Raw genomic sequence first — 19,722 nt, 5'->3', positions numbered from 1 at the left:
CTGGTTCTTCATTTCCTTTTAGCCAAATACCACCAGAGAAGGGGTGGATTGTGGAGGGGTTTCCAATGACAATTAATCAGGCAAAGCTATTTGAAAAATCCTATACAGGGATTGATGTAGAAGCAAAAGATCCAATTTCTGAAAAGCTTTCCCTTGCTATAGATCCCAGAACCCCTAACACGCCTCATCCTACCTCACCTGCATTTGATGTTTCTATATTATTGGATATTTCAGACAGTCTGGTACTGAAACGTGCAGCTGACATGAAGTGTAAGTTTCCAACTCCTATTAACAAAGTAAAATGACAATCAGATATCTGCAAGTTGTAGTAATTAATACAAAATAGCATTACTGGACAATTTCTGTATATCTCACAGTATAACTTTTGTTAATTGTGCCTTGAATACTTCCAGGTTATTTCAGATACTTCTATTTGTTTCAGTCAAAGGCAGATCAAAAGTGTACAAGTGCATGTATATATGCTTTTTTAAATTTGTACTCTCTTTTGTATTTGAACTCTCACTGCAGCTGAGATAGCACAGTGGGTGGTGTTAGATATCACATAAAACAGCAGCAGGAAAAAACCACAAGTTATAATAGATGCAGTATATACTGCATTACAAGTGAGTGTCTGTAAATAGTGTTTTTCTTCAGGAGACACACTTATAAAGGGAAAAAGGAAATTATAAACAGAGGGATGTGCCAATATTCATTCCCTGAGAATGCCAGAATAAATTCCCTATTGATTACCGCCTTTGTCTTGTCTTCAGTTAGTCAGTGAATTATCAGAAATCAAAGTCAATTCTGGCCAACCAAGGCAAAGACATCAAAGGCTTTTTGAGAGCTGTTTCACTTCCAGACCACACATTTTAAGACGTTGATGAAGCAGAAGTTTTTTTAATGAGTATGTTGTGTATTATCCAAATTATGAGGACACTCTTCTTTGATGTTTTCATTGCAGTGCATAGATGGCAAATAGCTTGAGTTAAAGCACCATTTACCTTTAGCTTTTATGTATTGGTAGGAGTGAGGATGGGATAAAATCTTTAGAGCTTTTGCTAAAAATCTGGTGAGGATAAATGTACAGACACTTGAAAATTGCTAATTTTAAGACCTTGTGCTGCCAAAACACTTGTGACATGTGTTTATATTTAATATAATCTCAGAAATACACATAGAATTTATTTCATAAGATGTAAATGTGATGGTAGAAAGAGTCAAAAGACCAATTGAAAATCTAATGAATCAAAGGCTTTTTAAAATTTAAAGAAGACGCAGAAAGAGAGAATACTTTGTCTTTTAATGAAGTGGCATGTCTGTTCATTGTGAAAAGTAGATACTTTGGATGAAATTGGGACAATACCTTCTAATTGGTAGAGTAGATAAGCCTGAAGTAGTCGCCCACAAGAATGCTTCATCTCTTTATCTGGAGATTTTTATGGCTGAAAAGCATCCATAAGGAAATGTTAGTACTATAATTGACTATGCACTTAAACAGAGGAAGAGGCAGGACACACTGCTGGTGTTGGCTGGTGCTGGCTGTTACCCAGCTTTTAAGTTAAGAAATGTAAGATCAAGGAACACTGAATTTGTTCTTATAATGATTATCTTAGTTTGGGTGGATAACTGTCTGAATAATTGCCTTTTTCAAGATATGCTTATATATTGGTTTTCCACACAGTAGATGAAAGAAAGGCATCTCAGGCTGAACAGAGCAGCGATCAAAATTCAGATGCCGAAATCCTAGAAGAGAAGATTGACTTGGCCAGGGAACAGGTGCTACATAGGTAAGTTATATGAAGTACAAAAATGTTACTTCAGCCAGATGTTTAGGCATATAACTGATCTGAATGGCATATGTGATGCAGGACAATAGGACAATACTTACATGTTTAATGTTAAGAATTAGACCTTTCTATAATGTGGATCCTAAAGGGTATTTTTATTTTCTGTACAATATAAATCCTCCTGGAAAATAAGAATTGTTGTGTTTTGATTTTCTAGGGTATTGTTCCAAGGAGAGTTTAGTTTTCAGGTATATATTGCATGAACTGTGTATACATTCTGTATATATATGTGTATCTATGTGTGCACTTATATCTGAGGTCTGTCACACATGACTGCCCTTAAGTGAAATACATTTGATTTGAGTTAGAGATTTTGTAAAATGTTATTTTCCAGTTCTACATTTACAAAACCCACTCACTTAGTTTTCTAATTTAAATTGAATCACTAGATGTTTAACTTTACACAAAGAGGAAAATAAAGAACAATTTTTTCTTCTGAATATTTGATACTGTTAACTGTTTCAGACTATTCTATTATGTATTACTATTGGTTTAATTGCGATATTAGAAAGCAAATATAACTTGTGACATGAAAGAGTAAAAATACATTACTAGTTATCAATGGAATTCTGAAAACTTTCTTATATTTAGAATGATGGGGTTGATGTGGGTGGAGTTGTTTTAGTGTTAAATTAGATGATCTGCTTTTTCTTTTAGTTATCAATTTTAGAAAATGTTTTAATTTCCATTAGTTAGCTTTTAATTTAATACATTGATATGATTTTTGTAGGATTTCAGGCTTCTTAAAGACGTGGCCAAAATTAGAGAAATGGTTTTCAGTCCATCAAAACAATCTAGTGAAAGTAAATGCAGAGGCAGAAGAAAGTCTTGTGTGTGAAACAGTGAAGGATATTATAATAGAAGAAATTGTGAAAAATCAGAATAAAAGTAAGTTTTCATAGTCTTACTTTCTAGAATTCAGTAACAAAAGACTTTGTCTTTCATAATTAACACTAATAATTACTATATAAAATTATATGTCAACCTACATTTCTGCTGCCCCTGAAAAAATCTGAGGATTTGCCAGTTACTGCACCAGAAGCCTGAACTTTTCTGTTGTGTTTTCACCTTTTCGGAATATATGGACCAATTTCACATAAAAATTAAAGCATTAAATTCAGTCCTTTCTTCCTGGTTTAAAAATTACAGCCAGTATTTTCATCTGTGGGATACCATAAGAAAGTCTAACTTGCCATTATGAACATTCAGTCAGTATCATATATATCAGTTGCAGCATAAAAGTATGGATAAGTAAAAGTGGTATTGACATTTAATTTTGGTACATCTTTGTTTCATTTTTCCTCCTTATTATTCAGAAAGAAGGAATAATTTAAAATCATTTTAAAAAAATAAAAGAAAAACAAATAAAGCATCCAAGGGGACAAATGCATCATGTAAACCAGCAACAGCGACCTCTAAATAACCAGAGTTTTTTCATAACTATTATGAGAAAATCTTCATGTATGTTCCACCACCAAAAAGAAAAAAAAAACAAACTTGAAAAGCACTTGTAACAGTAAAAGTTTATCCCTTTACTCCTGTGCAAGGTTTCTAGTTCATAGGGGGTTTTTTTAATATGCCTGGTGTATAATTAATGGCCCTGCTAGATTCAATAGCAAAATCGCTATTGTTGCAAACAGAGTGAAGATTTTTTAGTTAGAATCCAGCTGTTATATCGAAGTATTTAAGGGCTATTTACTCCCTAAGGAAAAATAATACCTGGGGTCAATTAATAAAGTTTAATTCCATATCTATGTTCATAGCATCCAAGCTGTCCTTCACTATTAGGTTCATATAAGCAGAATAGAGTATCAGGTTAGTCAAGTGTGTTTTCCCTTCAGTGAATCCATTCTGACTACTCCTGATCAGCTTCTTGTCCTCCATGTGGATAGAGATGGTCTCCAGAATGATGGGCTTCATCGCCTTTCCAGGGATTTAAATGAAGCTGACTGACTGATAGTTCCCTGGGTCCTCCTTCTTGCCTGATTTGAAGACCATGGTGACATTTGCTTTCTTCCAGTCCTCAGGCACCGATCCTGATCTCCATGGCCTCTCAAAGATGACCATGAGCTGGGTGTTCATGTCTGCCAACTAGCTATTATGTCTGCTAGCTCCCTCAGCGCTTGGGGATGCATCCTGTTAGGTCCTTGGATTTATGGATGTTGAGTTTGTTTCGGTGTTAACTGATCCAGTCTTCTTTGAAAATTCCTGATTTCATGAGTATATTTTCGATGAACACCTAAGTAATAAAATAGTGAATCTGTTCCATTACTTTGAACCTATGAGAGCAGCAGAGATGTCTAATTCTGTTTATTGATAATTAAAATAAATTTGGAAGTATTAATTGCACATTTGTATCAAGGGTCTGCTGAAGAAATACCACCAGAAAAAGAAAGATTTTCACCAGTTACAAATGAAGAAGAGGTTTTACCAGTCACAGATGAAGAAGAAAAGGTTTTACCAGTTATAGATGAGCCTTCTCCCTTGCCTGAGGAACCACCAATGATCGAACCAGGATCAGATGAATGGATTTATGTAGATGAACCACTTCCCCAGGTACTCTAATTCCCAACTGAAAATCTTAAATAACAAAGTATATATTTTTCTTAGTGTTTTACGTATGTCCTACCTAAACCTTTTGCATCACTGCATGTTGTTTTTTCAATATTTTTCAATTAAAGGTATGCTATTACTTTGTGATAGATGTACAAGAACAGTTGCTACTAAAATACATAAAATAAGGAATTGTACTTTCAAATTTAATTTTGTTTTTTAATTCTGTGCAATTATGATAAAGAACACAGCTGCCAAAACAGTAATTCTTTTTACTATTATGAAATACTAACACAAACTTACTAGATCACTTTTCTTTCTCTGACAAGGATAACTTGTGGGTCTCATACAAAGAGTAAGAATGAGGAGAGTGTGCACTAATCATTCTCCTAGTATATTTTTTTTCCTAATATTTTCTCCCCAAGGACATTTACTCAGATTCTAGTGATCTGAAATTTAGGAGTTTTCTGAAATGGCTGTATATCTGCATGTTGTGCTTAGTATCTCTCAATGGACTTTTCTTCCATGATTATGTTTTTTAGTTGGTTTAGTAGCTTTTTTGAAGCCATTTGCTTTTTCTTTTCTGTGATGTAGTTTGTATAATTATGTTAATTCTGGAAAAATATTTCTGTTTCTTCACTTTAAACCATGATCTTTGCTTGGATCATTTGGTGACCCTAATTCACAGTGACACTAATTCACATATTGAGAGCTACAATGAATTCTATAATCAACCTTTGAGGGCATTTAAGATATGACAAGCATCTCTTAAATGTTCATTTTGCTGAATGTTGCTTTTGTTCTCCAATCCAGTTATAATCTGTTCTACTTCTGTAAATTTTTTGAGAGGAGCGACTGGGACTGCATGCAGGTTTTGAGATACAGATTTTTCAAGGGTGGGCAATGATGATTTGAAATTTGTTCTGTAATTGTTTTCCTAATGTTTACCAGCTTTTCCTGTTAACTGCCTTCAGCTCACATATGCTGGGTTTCCTCTGGCCATGGCCTTTATTTACATTTCATAACAGTCAGTCAAACATCACTTTTGCAACACTAGGCAGTTAGCTTAGATTTTTATGAGCTCAAACAGTTATAAGTGACCAAATTTTCTTATTCAGTGATCATTCAGTATCATCACCTGTTTTATGAGCATATCCAAAATAACAGATACTGGAATATTCTGCTGGAATTTTCCATTCCTTTAGAGACCTACCAGTTTTTCCCAAAGGAATTCACAGGATAAAAGTATATGTTGGTACAGTGTGTGTAATCAGCTGTAAACCAAAATAAATACATAGTGGAAAAAAATCAATAATATGATTTCATGAAATAATATTTTTGTGTATTTGCTAATACTACAGGTAAATGAATTACTAAGACATAAATCAATTAATTTTGATGTTTTTAAAAATTCACAGGAGATAATTGATTTTTTAGTACCTTACTGGGAAATGGTAGAAAATACATATATGAATACAATCAAAACTGTACTTAGATGTCTAAGAGATGAAAAGTACACTATAATTCATTACACAGCAGATATTAGGTAAGTAGGAATGGTATCTTATTACATTAATATTAGCATTTTGTATTTTTTTGGCCCATTCTGTAACCCAAAAGTTATTTTTACTGTAATTTACAGAAAAAAATTTCAAGATTATTTGAAACGTCCACATCTTAAGCAAGAGTTTGTATCTCAGTGGCAAGCAGATTTTAATTCAATTGCTGATGAACTGCAAGATGATGAAGAAACAAAAGCTGAGCTACACCAAAGGGTTACTGTAAGTAAATGACAGAAATTACAATATATCCTAGACTATTATTTCCTTGTATACAAACTTGATATAGCATGTATTGTATAATTTACTCCTTTCTTCCTCTATACAGTTCTTCTTAAACTATGTCCTTTCCTGTTGTGCATAATCTGTCCTTTAAAATTATTCCTCTGTTGTTTGCCCATAATTTTCTTACATTTTGCTGTGGTATTGTGGTATGCTGTAAAAGAAATATTTCTCTGCTCTCTTTTTTTTTTTTTTTTTTTTCTTTTTTTTTTTTTTTTTTTTTTTTTTACATTTTGTGGTTTTCTGAGGTTTTACTAGTTGAATATTTCTATTACAATCTAAAAAATCTTGGCAGTATTTTATTTTTTCTGTAAATTATATGATAGTCTCTGCTTTCTAAAACTAATTCTGTACTTACAATGTACATAGAATTTCTCGGGATGTTTTGATTCAGGTAGATCCTTTCTAGATCATGTCCTGAGTTCTTTTTGACAAAAATACATAACTAAATGTCCTAACAGAGCCAGATTTAGTATAAGCAAAAATAGAGCTATCTTTGAATTAATCAGATTCCATTCCAGAACAGACATGATTTTTAATTGAGTACTATCAGAAATGCTCCCCAAAAAGGAGAAAAGGAATACTGACAACATTTATAGTTGAAGGGAATATTTGAGGAATAATGGATTAATTCATCTGAGATGGAAAAAGCATTGGATGTCCTTTTCCATAGAAATATTCCAAGAGAATGGAGTAGAAGATTGAAAAATCATCATCCATATTCCTAATTTCTACTGAATGGCATTATAAAAAGACTGGAGTCACTCTGTCCTATATTTTAGAAAGATAAAATTAAAACATTTGGCCTTTTGCTCATAACAGAAATCCATGTTTGACATTATCCAGTTCAAATTATGTGAAGAGGAGGTTATAGTTCAGTATGATGCAGTGAAACTCAGATACTAAGCCTAAGAACTTTGGAGTGAATATATGATTTTCAGAATTATTTTCTTAAGTAACCCATTCACTCATTGTGAATCCCAAACCTGTGTGCAATTGTGAAGATGATCTTCCTCTATGCTGTTAAAGCCATGCTCATTGTATCTCCCTGAGTGTATGAATTCTGTCAGCCATCCTTCCTTGCTGTTAGAAGGAAAGAGGAAATGAAAAGAGTGACAATCTTCATAATGTTTTTCCTCAAACTCACAGACTCCTCAACACTGTCATTTCAACTGGACCTTTCCTAAAACACTGGAAAATACCAGCTGTAATATCTGAAAAATAAATTTCTCTGATATCAACCAGGAAATTTAAAAACCCACCCCATTTTGTTATGTATGTAAAATTCCTTAAAGGCCCAAAGCCCAGAGGGCAGACAAGACTTTGGCCTGATGTTGTGGTTTAACCCCAGCCTGCACTCAGCCATTGACCCACCACCAGTGGGGTGGGGGTGAGAATTATAGAAGTGAGAAAACTCCTGGGCTCAGGTAAAGACAATTCAACAGGCAAAGCAAAAGCTGTACACAGAAGCAAAGCAAACAAGGAATTCTTCCACCACTCCCCATAGGCAGGCAGGTGTTTGGCTATCCCCAGGAAAGCCGGGTCCAATCACACCTAGTGGTGACTTGGGAAAACAAACACAGCCACTTTCAGTGTCCCCTCTGCTTCCTTCTTCTCCCTCTGCTTTATATATTGAGCATGGTGCCGTATGGTACGGAGTGTCCCTTTAGTCATCTGGGGTCAGCTCTCCTATCTGTGTCCCTTCCCAGCTCCCTGCTACCCACAGCCCCATTTGCTGGTGGGTTGGGATGAGGAGCAGAAAAGACCTTGGCTCTGTGCAAGTGCTGCTGAGCAATAACGAAATCATCCCTGTGTTATCAACACCGTTTCCTGCACGAGTCCAAACCATAACCCATACTCACTGCTCTGAAAAAAATTAACTCTTCCCCAGCCAAAACCAGCACATATCCTAAATATCCATAGAATTACTGTGGATAAAACACACTTCAGCAGCACATCTCTATCTGTCTTCCAGCAATTTCTCCAAATTCTCTCTCAGTGCATTGCTATCATTGAATATGGTCAGTTGCTTGCTATCACTACTTCTCTTGTTCCAAATAGGAGAGGACTGAGCAAATGCATCCCTTTTTAGTTTTTTCACCACCTTACTACAATAAAAGGAGAGAGAAGCTGCTTCACTGTGAAAAGAGAGAGAAAAAGTAGACATTCATAAAACATGCTTTCAGCTTCTGCCAGGGGAATATAACTCACTGTATTCCTCTGCAGTTTTCTCCACTGATTACAGTAAATCAAAACTGTGACTGAAATAATATGAGGACAAAGAGTAAAATCCTTCATGTTACATGTTTAAGAAAGATACTGGAAAAAGTTATATGTCAGTTGTACAAAACATTAGTGTGTTTTTTTTGTGTGGTATTGCATTTATATGGAAGGTTTTCTGTGGCAAAGGGGCTGCAGAGATGGCTTCTGTAAGAAAGCATGGTAGCTGTGAGACAGGAGTGAGAAAATGTAAGAAACAGGTCTATGGTCACCAAGGACAGTGAAGAAGAAGGAAGAGGAGGTGCTCCAGGCACCAGAGTGGAGATTCCCCTGTGGCCTGTGGTGAAGGCCATGGTGATGCAGGTTGTTCCACAGGAGCACATGGAGGACCGCAGGGAAGCAGATCTCCACCCTGCAGTCCATGCTGTCCACCCAGGCTGTATCAGGTGGACATGCTGTGAAGGAGCAGCAGCCTGTGGAGAGCCCAGCCAGAGCAGGTTCTTGGCAGGAGCTGTGGCCCATGGAGTATGCACACTGGAGCAGTACAGTCCTAAATGGTTGCACACACAGAAAGGATCCACACTGGAGTGGTTGTTGAAGAACTGAAGCCTGTGGGAAGGACTTGGATCAGAAAATTCTATGGAGGACTGTATTCCATGGGAGGAACCTCACCCTGGAGCAGGGAAAGAGTGTGAGGGAAAGGAGTGGCTGATAAAAATCTATAATAAACTTACCCTAATTATTCATTCCCCATTTTCCCTGTGCCATTTAAGAGGGAAAAAAAGTCAGGAGTGAAATTAAGCCTGGGAAGAAGAATGGATAGGGAAAAGGTAGTTTTAGGTTTGTTTTATTTCTCATTATTCTGCTGTGTTATTAATTGGCATTAAATTAAATTAATTCCCCCAAATCAAGTCTGTTTTGCATATGATGGTGATAGGTGAGTGATCTCCTCATCATTATCTTGATGCATGAACTTTTCCATCATATTTTCTCCCCCTTTCCTGTGAGGAAGAGTGATAGAGCAGTTTGGTGGACATCTGGCAGCCAGCAAAGGGAAACTCACCACTGCCGATAGATATAAGGTTAAATATTTTTCATCCAGCAGCACATTCTTATGTGCATGTTCTACAGTGTGAACAGCCATGAATATCTGATTGCCTGCACCTTGAGTACCTTCTGGCCATCATTGATGTGTTAGGTAGCCCAGGAACTTCCTTGTGGCTTTTGTCCAACAGAGGACAAGTGGATTTATCTGAAGTCTTCAGACAGGGGGAGAGATACAGAATCTGACATAATAGGTTGCAACCAAGACATGGTGAATATGGAATCACTTCACCAGAAGCCTAAGCTACTCTCCCTTTCTTCTGTCCCAGAACAGGTCAGGTAGGTTAGAACTGCCTGGAGCCGGAGACATCTCATCTTGTCCTACCTTGGCACTGTATTTAACAGCACTCTCCTCCTCCCATATCTCTTACACATAGTAGCCTGTCACACTATTTCCATGCCGAGATGGCAATAGGGAACAAACAAGTTGCATAATGTTTTATGCTTAGTAGGCCCTCAGTGCTGTCAGTGAGCCCTGTAGTGCTATTTGAGCCCCGTAGTGCCATTTGACATAGTCACTAGCTGAAGAGCCCTTAATTAAATGAACATTGGAGAAAACTGGTGTGGAAGCGACTCAGGTTTGAAAATCACTTGAAATCTGACACAATTTTCTCAGTATTTTTCATACTGCCCATCCCCTGAGAGTACTATTCTTAGCATATTAATTAGCAAACCATTCCAATGCAAAGTTTTTGGTGCAGTTGAGAGCTTAGCTATTCATATTTGTCTAGCTTAGGTAGATTTTCTCTGCTTGAGGAAAGCAAGGCTGCCTGCACACTGAACTCATATCTTTGTGTTCTTTGCTCTGGCACACTAGTAAAGAAATTTTCTGTCAGCCCTCTGTGGGCATGTGACCTGACCAGGTGTTGATATTTATAACAGTAAAGGAAAAACCCCAGATAGAAAGTTTCCCTATACACAGGCAATAAAAAAAAAAAAAAAAAAATTAAGTTTTCTTTCATATTTAATTACCATATATGGTTTCCTGTTTTAGGACCTAAGAGATTTTCTCTGGGATATCTGTGACATGAGAAGGGAAGAAGCAGAGCTGGAACGTACTGATATCATGAATGAAGAGTGGTTACCAGATCGTAGGGGGATTGCAATGAACCATTTCTTTACACTTATGCAGGTATGGACTGCTGCAGTAAGCCTGAGGGAAATTTCATATGGTTGGCTCCAAATATATGAAAGATTAAAAATTACTTAAGCAATTGTTCATGTGTTTTCTGAATTTATAGACAAAGTTAAGAGACGAAAAGAGATGGCATTCCATACATTTAACTTCGGATTACAGGAAAGATTAAGAAAAACACCATTCTTGTTGTTCAAGCTCCAAAACTTTCAATCTCTATTATATAGATACTTTTAACATTTTTTGAACTCCAATGAATCATCTTGGGTTTTGTGACAGAAATGTTACAGCTCTTTATCCTTCTGTGATCGTATTGACATTTCCTTTTAGTTTATTAATTACATCATGCACAACTTGATGTTATAGTATTTCCCATATCTCAATTTTATTTCACTGTTGTGGCTTGAAATTTTATCTGCTGACCAACAAAAAGAATCCCTAAAGAATCAAGTTATGTTTTGAGATTGAGATGTCATTTGCTGCTGTTTCTCAAATATGACTGAGCTTTCAGGTATGTAACCTCAAAGTCCTGCAGTGAAGTAAGATTTCCCTGTTATAGCTGTTCTAGGTGCATAAAATTAGTTTAGAACTGGATTGGAGTATTCTTGACTAGTCTGGCTAGACAGGCTTTTGTGCAAACTGGAGCGACCATTCTGTGAAAGTTTCAGCAAATTTAAAGACAATGAAAACAGTGTTTTAAACACATGCCTTGTGATGCTAATTTAGCTGAAAAAGCCAGGCCTAAGCAGTTTAGGGTGAGCTTTCAGCCCTTTAATTCTCTCTGCTATTTTTATATGTTTAATAAAAAAGGGACCTGCTCTCTTATCTCATGTGAGTGTTGTGGTAATTTAAGAAATGTTTGTGAAATAGTCAGTGCTATAGTAAGGAAATTGTTAACTTTGTTTTCAAAGAGTCTACATAATGCCCTAAATAAAGACTTTGGGCCACTGACAAAAGAGAGGCAAAATATCAAAAAACTGCTGACTATATGAACCTCATTGGTCCTGTAACTAGGATATTTATAGTCCTGAATATTCTAAAAAATCCATCTTGAACTATATGCATAAAGAAGACAAAGTTATACTACAGAGCTTAAATATTTTGTTATTCTCCTAGTTATATCCTTGCAATTCTAGTTCTAACAGAATTTCGTGGGCATGTATGATGGAGTTCAGCGGAGATTCACTATGAATGTAATTTGATCTGTCTTTTGTGGACATGCACAATAACCTTTAAAATTGCTAACACATATTAACTGTTTGCAAGCTTTTGTTTTCATAAAGAAAAATTTAATAGAAAACATTACTTCTTGCTTTACTTAGTACATATTCCCCCAAATAAACGAATTACTAATCCTAAAACTACAGGACTAAAAATATAATAACTGTAACTTTATGTCATAACTATTCTTTTTAGAAGCAGCCAAAAATAGGCTTCTTTATCATTGAGTTCTCCATTTGTGGGGTTTTCTGTTGGAGGTTAATATATTCCCCAGGTGGCTCTGTAACTGTGTAAACACATAGATTTGTATAAATGCCGTTTATCAGATTTCATTCCTTTCTATGTGCACAGTTATACTAGAAGATATTTCCTCCTTAACTTATGGATAAGTGCTGGTTTACACCACAAAGGCTTTATCCTTTGTTTTGTGAATGTGGTTTTGTGCATTTTCCCATGAATATTTAGTACTGTTTTGTCAGTTAGAAACTAACACCATATTGAATCAATAAATCAAAACATGACAGGTGTTAAATGTTTCTTGAATCTTACTTGATTTCTTCTGAGATGATTCACACAAAAACATCACGACACTGAGGTGTTCAAAGTCTGTTGATTACTTAGGTCCAGAAAAACTGTGTGACTTCTAAAATTATCTCCATCACATAATTCTTTTTATTTTATGCTTTTAAGACTGTTTCTTCTGAACAAGAAGATCCATGTAATTTGTCAGCACCAGTGTAGTTGCTACTGGGAAATATGTATATTAATCATAGTATATTGTAATTAAATTTAATGCATTGAACATTATTTATTGTAAATAGCTTTTCCTATTTTAACAATTCAGATTCTTATTACTGTCTAGAAATGACAGTGTGAATACATTATAGATGTAAGTAGAAGTATGCATTCAGTATATTAGAAATTTTAAAACAAATATGACTGTGTTTCTTGCTCTCCCTCAAACTCTTAAGGTTTAGAATTGATTCTGTTAACATGTCATAACAAGAATTTGTTCTGTGGTATGTTGAATTTAAAATTGCAATCTCTTTGTCCTTTCTTCTTCAGGCTGAACTGGATCGTTTCCAAGATACAAAGAGACTTCTTCATGACTATTATAGGTCAATGGAAGGAAAAATCCCAACAGAAGACATTCAAGATTTTACTAGAATCCCATTGTTAGATATTATTAATGGAGAGCAGAAGGAAGATAAAGATGAATCAAGAAGGTAGAAATGCACCATAAAATTGAACAAACAGAACACATAAAATGAACAAATAGGATGCACTGATAGATTTTTGGAGTATGGGGAATTAGATGTGTATATATTTCAAAGGATGGAGAAATAAGAATTTTTTAGCCAGGGATTATAGTCAAATAATGAATCTCAAATAATTTTAGAGGTTACATTTATCCCTCATTTTTTACTTATTTATCTGTATCATATTCACCAATGCATCGCTGAATTGCAAAACATTTTAAAAGCTGCCTCAGGAGGAAATCTACTATTATATAAATGTTTCCTTCTTTCCTTTATATTGCTGACAGTTTACAGCACAATCCTCGCATTTGTAATGTATTGTTGTGGAACATCAGTTAGTTTAAAATTTGTGCCAGTAAATAAAATTAAATGTTATCAATTTTATGTAAATGTAAATATAATTAACTGTTATGTAATAACAGGTGTAAATCAAAGCAGCCTACAAAGATGTACCAAACTGAACACCATATTAAAAGATGAGGGATACCAGCTGATACTTTCACAGTGTAGAAGATGCCATCAGTAATAACGCCTGATTTTTTAACTTAATTAGAGTGAATTTAGAAATTATCTGAGTAATCTGTCTGAATGTGGAATTCATCAGCAGATCACACAGTCATTTGATGTAGTTTTATCTATCTGTTATTATTTTTTAGCTGTTGCACTTAAACCGGACATTTTTCTGGCCATACACACACCTCATCAGTTTGGTCATTAGGAAAGTTCGTCCATTTTTTTTTTTGCTATTGCAAAATTTTGAAAATATCATTTCCATTATTTCAGTGTATTCACCAATGTAGATATTGACACTTTTTATAAAGCAGTATCTAAATTATTCCTTATATTTTATTTTTGAGGATTCCTTTAGTTTCTTGGAAACCACCTTCACCAGGTGGTGAGTCAGAAAAGAGTGGAACTAAGAAGAGTAATCTTCAGGATAAGAGTTCTGAAAGTGGAGTGACCACTTGCAGGGATGATAAAAATCTTGTTTTTGATACATGGCGAACAGCAGTAACAGCAGTATCAGATATGGTATGGAATGTTTTATTTACTTAAAGATTTCTGGATTGTACAGTCAAAGCCCCCCCATTCAGTAGGCAGTGTAAACACATAATCTTTGCACTGATTATCTCAGTTTCATATGTCTTGCTCCACCACTGATATTTCCATGGAATATGTTTGTAGTTCTATGAGGAAAATGTTGCAGTCTGTATTTTCAGCACCTCCATACTTACAACTGAGCCTTTCATTCCATTACTGAGGAATATTTCAAATGTTACCTCTATATATCTTCTTCCATTATAAACTCTTCTCTTATTCCTCAATAGAAGTGTGAGAAGATGGATTGAGTTTAATCCTGTGAAGCAATGTTTGCTCAAACCTTTCACATGTTCAGACCCTATGGTTACATTCTTTTTTCTATGTAGCTTAAAGTAAATTAGGTAAGATTTTCAGATGGTTGGTTTCTAGGTTAGATTTTTATTTTCTCTTTGATGATTTAAAATAAATTAATTTCTGCACCCTTCTCATGTAGCTCTAGGCTTGCTTTCTGTACTGTTGATTCTTGCTTTTCGAATGTTTTCCTCAAGCACAGGCAGTGACTGCAAGAATTAAACTCAGTATGTCTCTGTCTTGCGTTTTTGCTGCAGAATTTTATTTTTGATAAATAATCAAAATTTAGTCAATTAGTTAAAATATCTCCTTTGTTTTTTTTAATGTGTCTGAATCTCATCAAGTAATTTCAGCAAGCATAGGTTATTTAAAAAAGTAGTTGCACAGAGCTGATACTATGTACTGTACTATGTGTGACTGTGGTGTCAAGGTAACAGCTGAAATAGAGTTTAGAGAAATGGAAGAAGAACAAGAACTTCAGCTAAAACAGAAATCTTCGAAAGCTGCACAGAAACAACCAGGCAAAGCAGCTGGGAAAGATACCAAAGGTGCCAAAACGGCATCTTCCAAATCACCTCCTAAAAAAAAAGGTATTTAAAATGCAAGCTTTGTTTTAGCAGTGCTTGAAATAACTTAAATGTAAATATATTAATAATACAGAAATTAATAACCCAACACATTTGATATGGATATAATTTCTATTTATAATATTTATATATTTCTATTTGTATATTTCTATTTCTATTTATGTGATGTTGGTATAAAAACCTGGTAGTGATAAAGGAGGGGAAAGGTTTTTGAATGGCAATTGTATTTATTTAAATGTGTAGTTGTTATATGTAGAAAAAATATTCTAAATAGGAAGTAAATATTATTTTTTCTTCATGTTCTGTATTGGAATGGAACAGTTAAAGCTAGTTTATCAAGTCAAATAAAATCATATTAAATTATGCCTGCTTGACAGCTGAAGTCCTAAAAAAGAGCAGATTCCTATTGAGGTAGTTCTTGCACATAGGCCTGGCAAGAATCTATCCCACCAGGTGTAAATATGAAATTTATTTCCAAGAGAGAAAAACAGGCAATGTGCTGGAAGAAATTGTGGCATACAAGGCTGTTTATACATTTTCTGACAACTATTTCCTTGTGGAGATAGTAGTTTATGTAATCTTCACCTTTTGTCTGCAATACGTCATAACTTCATTAGGAAGCGAGGCCTGTATTCTAAACTTTTGTGTCTTTTGTTAAGATATTCTACACAGCAAGAGAGAAGTTCAAGCCCTGTGGGTGTAGGGTAGCCTGAAATTCGGGTACTCCAAATGAGAAAACTGTAACTGCAGAGTTATTGTACATAACACAGTTGACTTTTTTTCTTTGACAGAAGGTTTGTTTGTACTGTGCTCAGTTGTCTCTCTCTCTCTGGTTATTTCTGCCCATACAGAGTGAACAGAAGCATAGCCTTGCAAATACATAGCCAGGTTGTGAGCCCCAGGGAGCCTTAGGCTTAGTTTAGCATTTCAATTTAGCCAAGAGAATAGCAGATTTTCAGACTTATAGAAAGGTTTTGTGATAAAACTGAGCAGCTGTTACATGCTAGTTTGAAGTTCATGGATTGCTTATTGGAACCAAATTTTTGTTCAGATCTGGTACAAGATTATCTAAAATCAGAAAACCAGAACTGCAGCTAGAAAGCATGCATTCTTCCTAGTAGAAGATGAAGTATGAACTGATGGATTTGTAGCTAAAGTACTAACTTTGATTTAATTTCAAATACAGTGTTACTGTCATGTTCCTGTAACATGAGAACTCCCTAGGACGGGGCTATGGGCTTGTAACAGAGTGATACAATTTACCATATGTAGTTTCATCACTTCTAGAACTGACCATTTGTTTTGTGTTGACCTTATTCATCATGCAGATATCATTATAATTTTTTCTGTAACATCTCCATCTGCTTTTCTTCTAGGATAAAGCAATAATAGTAAAAGTCATGTGGCTACAGAATTCCATGCAATCTCTAAAAACATGATAAAATACCTTTACAATATCTTAGACAAATAACTCAAAACAAGGTGGAAGTGCAGGGGCATGAAATAACAGATCTCATTTTTCTTTCTGTTTTTTTGGGTTTTTTTTTTAAATAGCATAATTCTTTTCACTGCTTTGATGGTAACTACTACCATAACAGTTTTACTATAGCTTGTTAAACTTGAATTTATTCCAGAAGAAACAAGTATTATTCAAAAGACATTTATTTATGTTCTGGTTGTGATAAATTGGTAAATACTAGGGTCAAACAGGACATTCTGACCATCTAGGATCAAATGAGAGGCACACTTATTCAGTCATGATTTTCCATTCAGAAATACATTTAGGATGTTCTTTAACCAACTTTAGTACAGTTGTATATGCTGGGTTATACAGTTGTATATTTATATGCAGTGTTAACCCTAGCATGACTTGCAGATGTAAATCACATTTGGCAGCTAAGTATCCACCTTTGCGTTCTCATAAATAGTCACATCAAGAAAGGTGGAAAATGTGATTTTTCATTATACACAAATTTGCAAGCAAATCCAAAGACTGAGAGGTCTGTTTTCCTGCAGGAGCAAAAGCTACTCCAGCTTCTATAGACCCAGAAGAATTAAGGAAAGAAGAACTGGCACTTAAAATAAAGCAAGAATATTTCAGTGCCTTGAAACATGAGGGTATGTTACTATTGGGTTACTTGTATTGATAGGTGATTGTTATTTCTAATTTGACTAGTATGATAGTCAATACTAAGCAGAGACAGTAGGCAAAATTGATGGATAAGAAAGAAAAAGAAGGCAAGTCAGTTGTGTCTGGAGAAATCATGAAATATTTTTGGTGTGGTAATCACCAGTCATTCTGTGGTAAATATACTAAAGGTAGTAATAAGATTTTCATTCCTTTTGTCTTCTGTTTCATTTCATCTGATTAATTTGTCATGACTAAGCAAATATTCATCTTGAGAGAAAAGATTTTGCATAAATCTTTGTTACTCACACTTCAATATTCAATTGAATTGGATTCAGTATTTGAAATGTTTTGTTCTGGGAAAGAATTTTTTGGCATTTGCGTATTTCACTGATGTTTCTCTCTGATTCCCTCCTCTTCAAGCAACATGGGATTCAAGCAGCAGGACATAGATTTTGTTTGTTCTTCCAAACTGCTTTATGGACAAATTCTTCCAAAACCTATATATTGTTCAGTCATTCTGTCTCTTTTTCTGTCTTACCCAGTAACTTTCAAACAAAATGGTTCATTTCAGCCAAAAGGAGATGTCTGAACAAAGGAAGTCCCAAATTGAAAATGGTTTGAGAATTTTTTTAAGATAAGTTTAGACTAGAAGAAAAACTGTTTTAAAGGGAAGATAGAACCCAGCTTTTATTGATTCTATTTGGCAACAGTTGGCAAACCCATCATCATATGGTATCTCTTTGGCAGGCTAACTATTGCATAGTATTTTACTATGAAAAATGGAGGGCAAACAGCAGTTATTGAACAAACCACAAACTCATAAGCCTTCTGTAGATCCAGTCAGACCAAATGCTTGTATATCTACATCTTTGAATGTGGTTTAATGCAAGAATAAAAATTCCAAGATCTTGGGGTAATGAGAAGAATAGTAATAACTTTGAAGATACTAATTGCATGAAGATTAATTTTAGTAATTCATGTATTTGTTTTCCTTGACATTGCTTCATTTTCATCCTATATTTAATCAAAAAACCCCAAGAACCTAAGGATGGCTGAACATGTTGAACTCTATTTCCTATTTGCACAGGCAAATAGCTGGTATTTGGGAATCGTAGTTTTGCTTGCGGATTTGTTATCCAGCTGCCTTTTGGTAACTTGTGGTTTTCATTTATACAGATACATAGAGTCTAGCAAAGGCACTAGTTGTGTATAGTTTCTAAGTTTTTAGCATTGATTTAATATTTAATTTCTCTGTAGCATCAATGTACCTTGCCTTTTATTCTGTTAGTGTTAAGAGAGCAGCTTTGTCAGTACCTACCTCTGAAAATACAGGGAGACAAAAATTGTCATGCACTTACCTCTGTAACATACTGATAGCAGCTGCTCAAAGAACATGTACAGAAGCCACAATTACATCAGCCTTAACTGTACTGCAGAAAAGTGACTAGCCAGGCAGCAAGTATCCTCTAAAGTACTTCTAGCTAGAAACAGTTAAATATGCTGAACGTTAGCTGCTTAGACTGAGAACATTCCTCACATTTTATAAATATTATTCATTATGACTTTGCCATTTAAACAGAGGCAGCCACAAAATCTCGACTAGAACTTATAAAAGAAAAAGCTTTAGCATTTCTTGAGGATCTAAAATTGAAAGCAGAAGAGGCTTATAAAGACATGGAAAAGTGGCTTGGATCCACCTTCTTGGAGGAAAAATCAAGGTAACTTGTATCAGTTTTAAACAGGATTTTTTTTTTCTTTTTTTTAACCTAGATTAAGGTAGTAAATATAGTTGTGTCTGGAGACAGAAGTAATTTAGTAAAAAAATTTAGAAAATAATAATTTCACATAGTTTTATCTTAGAAACCTGAATGCTAGTAACTCATTTCTTGGCTGATTAAAAGGTTCTGCTTGTAGCTGTAAAGGTAAATATCATGCTATGCTATTTTTCTTGACTACAGGTTTAGCAGATTACTGAGCAGACAATCAGTTATTCTATTCAGTAGAAAGCTCAGTATCATTTCAGTAGCTTCTTTCCTGTTTTTTACACACGTTGGAAAATTCCACCTGTTGTTCTTATCACCACATATTACATTTTTCAAAATTTTTTCAAGGACCATTAAAAAAATGTTCTCCTTCACAGTTTTTTCTGTCCCAGTAAATAAGATGTGCTTGGGATCACTATAGCACATTAGACTATCTGGCATAGAATGACCAATGTCTGTATCATTAAAGGGCTTTTCCTCTCTAAAGGAAAGGAGTAACTTTGCCTTTTGCAAAGTATTTCTGGCTTATAATAACTTTTGAATCATACCTGGGACAGTGCTGCTTGATCCATGTCAGGGCATGACCAAGAAGAGAGGCATAAATGGAGGCTGTGAAGGCTTTAACAGGCACTAGCTCAAAGAGGCAAAGCTTCTTCCTTCCAGCCAGTT

General features: G+C 34.9%; 1 protein-coding gene across 1 annotated transcript in view; it reads left to right on the top strand.

The window, feature by feature from the left end:
- SPEF2 (sperm flagellar 2) overlaps positions 1 to 19,722 on the top strand; it is a 74,336-nt gene that overhangs the window by 29,308 nt on the left and 25,306 nt on the right. The window contains exons 15-26 of the mRNA XM_041490207.1: positions 23 to 270; positions 1,682 to 1,787; positions 2,578 to 2,735; positions 4,210 to 4,403; positions 5,819 to 5,946; positions 6,043 to 6,181; positions 10,560 to 10,697; positions 12,987 to 13,147; positions 14,038 to 14,212; positions 15,003 to 15,162; positions 17,176 to 17,277; positions 18,870 to 19,008. Of these exons, the coding sequence (XP_041346141.1) occupies positions 23 to 270; positions 1,682 to 1,787; positions 2,578 to 2,735; positions 4,210 to 4,403; positions 5,819 to 5,946; positions 6,043 to 6,181; positions 10,560 to 10,697; positions 12,987 to 13,147; positions 14,038 to 14,212; positions 15,003 to 15,162; positions 17,176 to 17,277; positions 18,870 to 19,008 (1,848 nt within the window). The remainder of the gene's footprint in view (positions 1 to 22; positions 271 to 1,681; positions 1,788 to 2,577; positions 2,736 to 4,209; positions 4,404 to 5,818; positions 5,947 to 6,042; positions 6,182 to 10,559; positions 10,698 to 12,986; positions 13,148 to 14,037; positions 14,213 to 15,002; positions 15,163 to 17,175; positions 17,278 to 18,869; positions 19,009 to 19,722) is intronic.

This window comes from Pyrgilauda ruficollis, unplaced genomic scaffold (assembly GCF_017590135.1).
Source record: "Pyrgilauda ruficollis isolate IOZ18807 unplaced genomic scaffold, ASM1759013v1 scaffold120, whole genome shotgun sequence".
In the NCBI taxonomy this organism is placed as follows: Eukaryota; Metazoa; Chordata; class Aves; order Passeriformes; family Passeridae; genus Pyrgilauda; species Pyrgilauda ruficollis.
The sequence above is the reverse complement of the archived record's forward strand: the minus strand, read 5'-3'. Positions and strand labels throughout refer to the sequence as shown.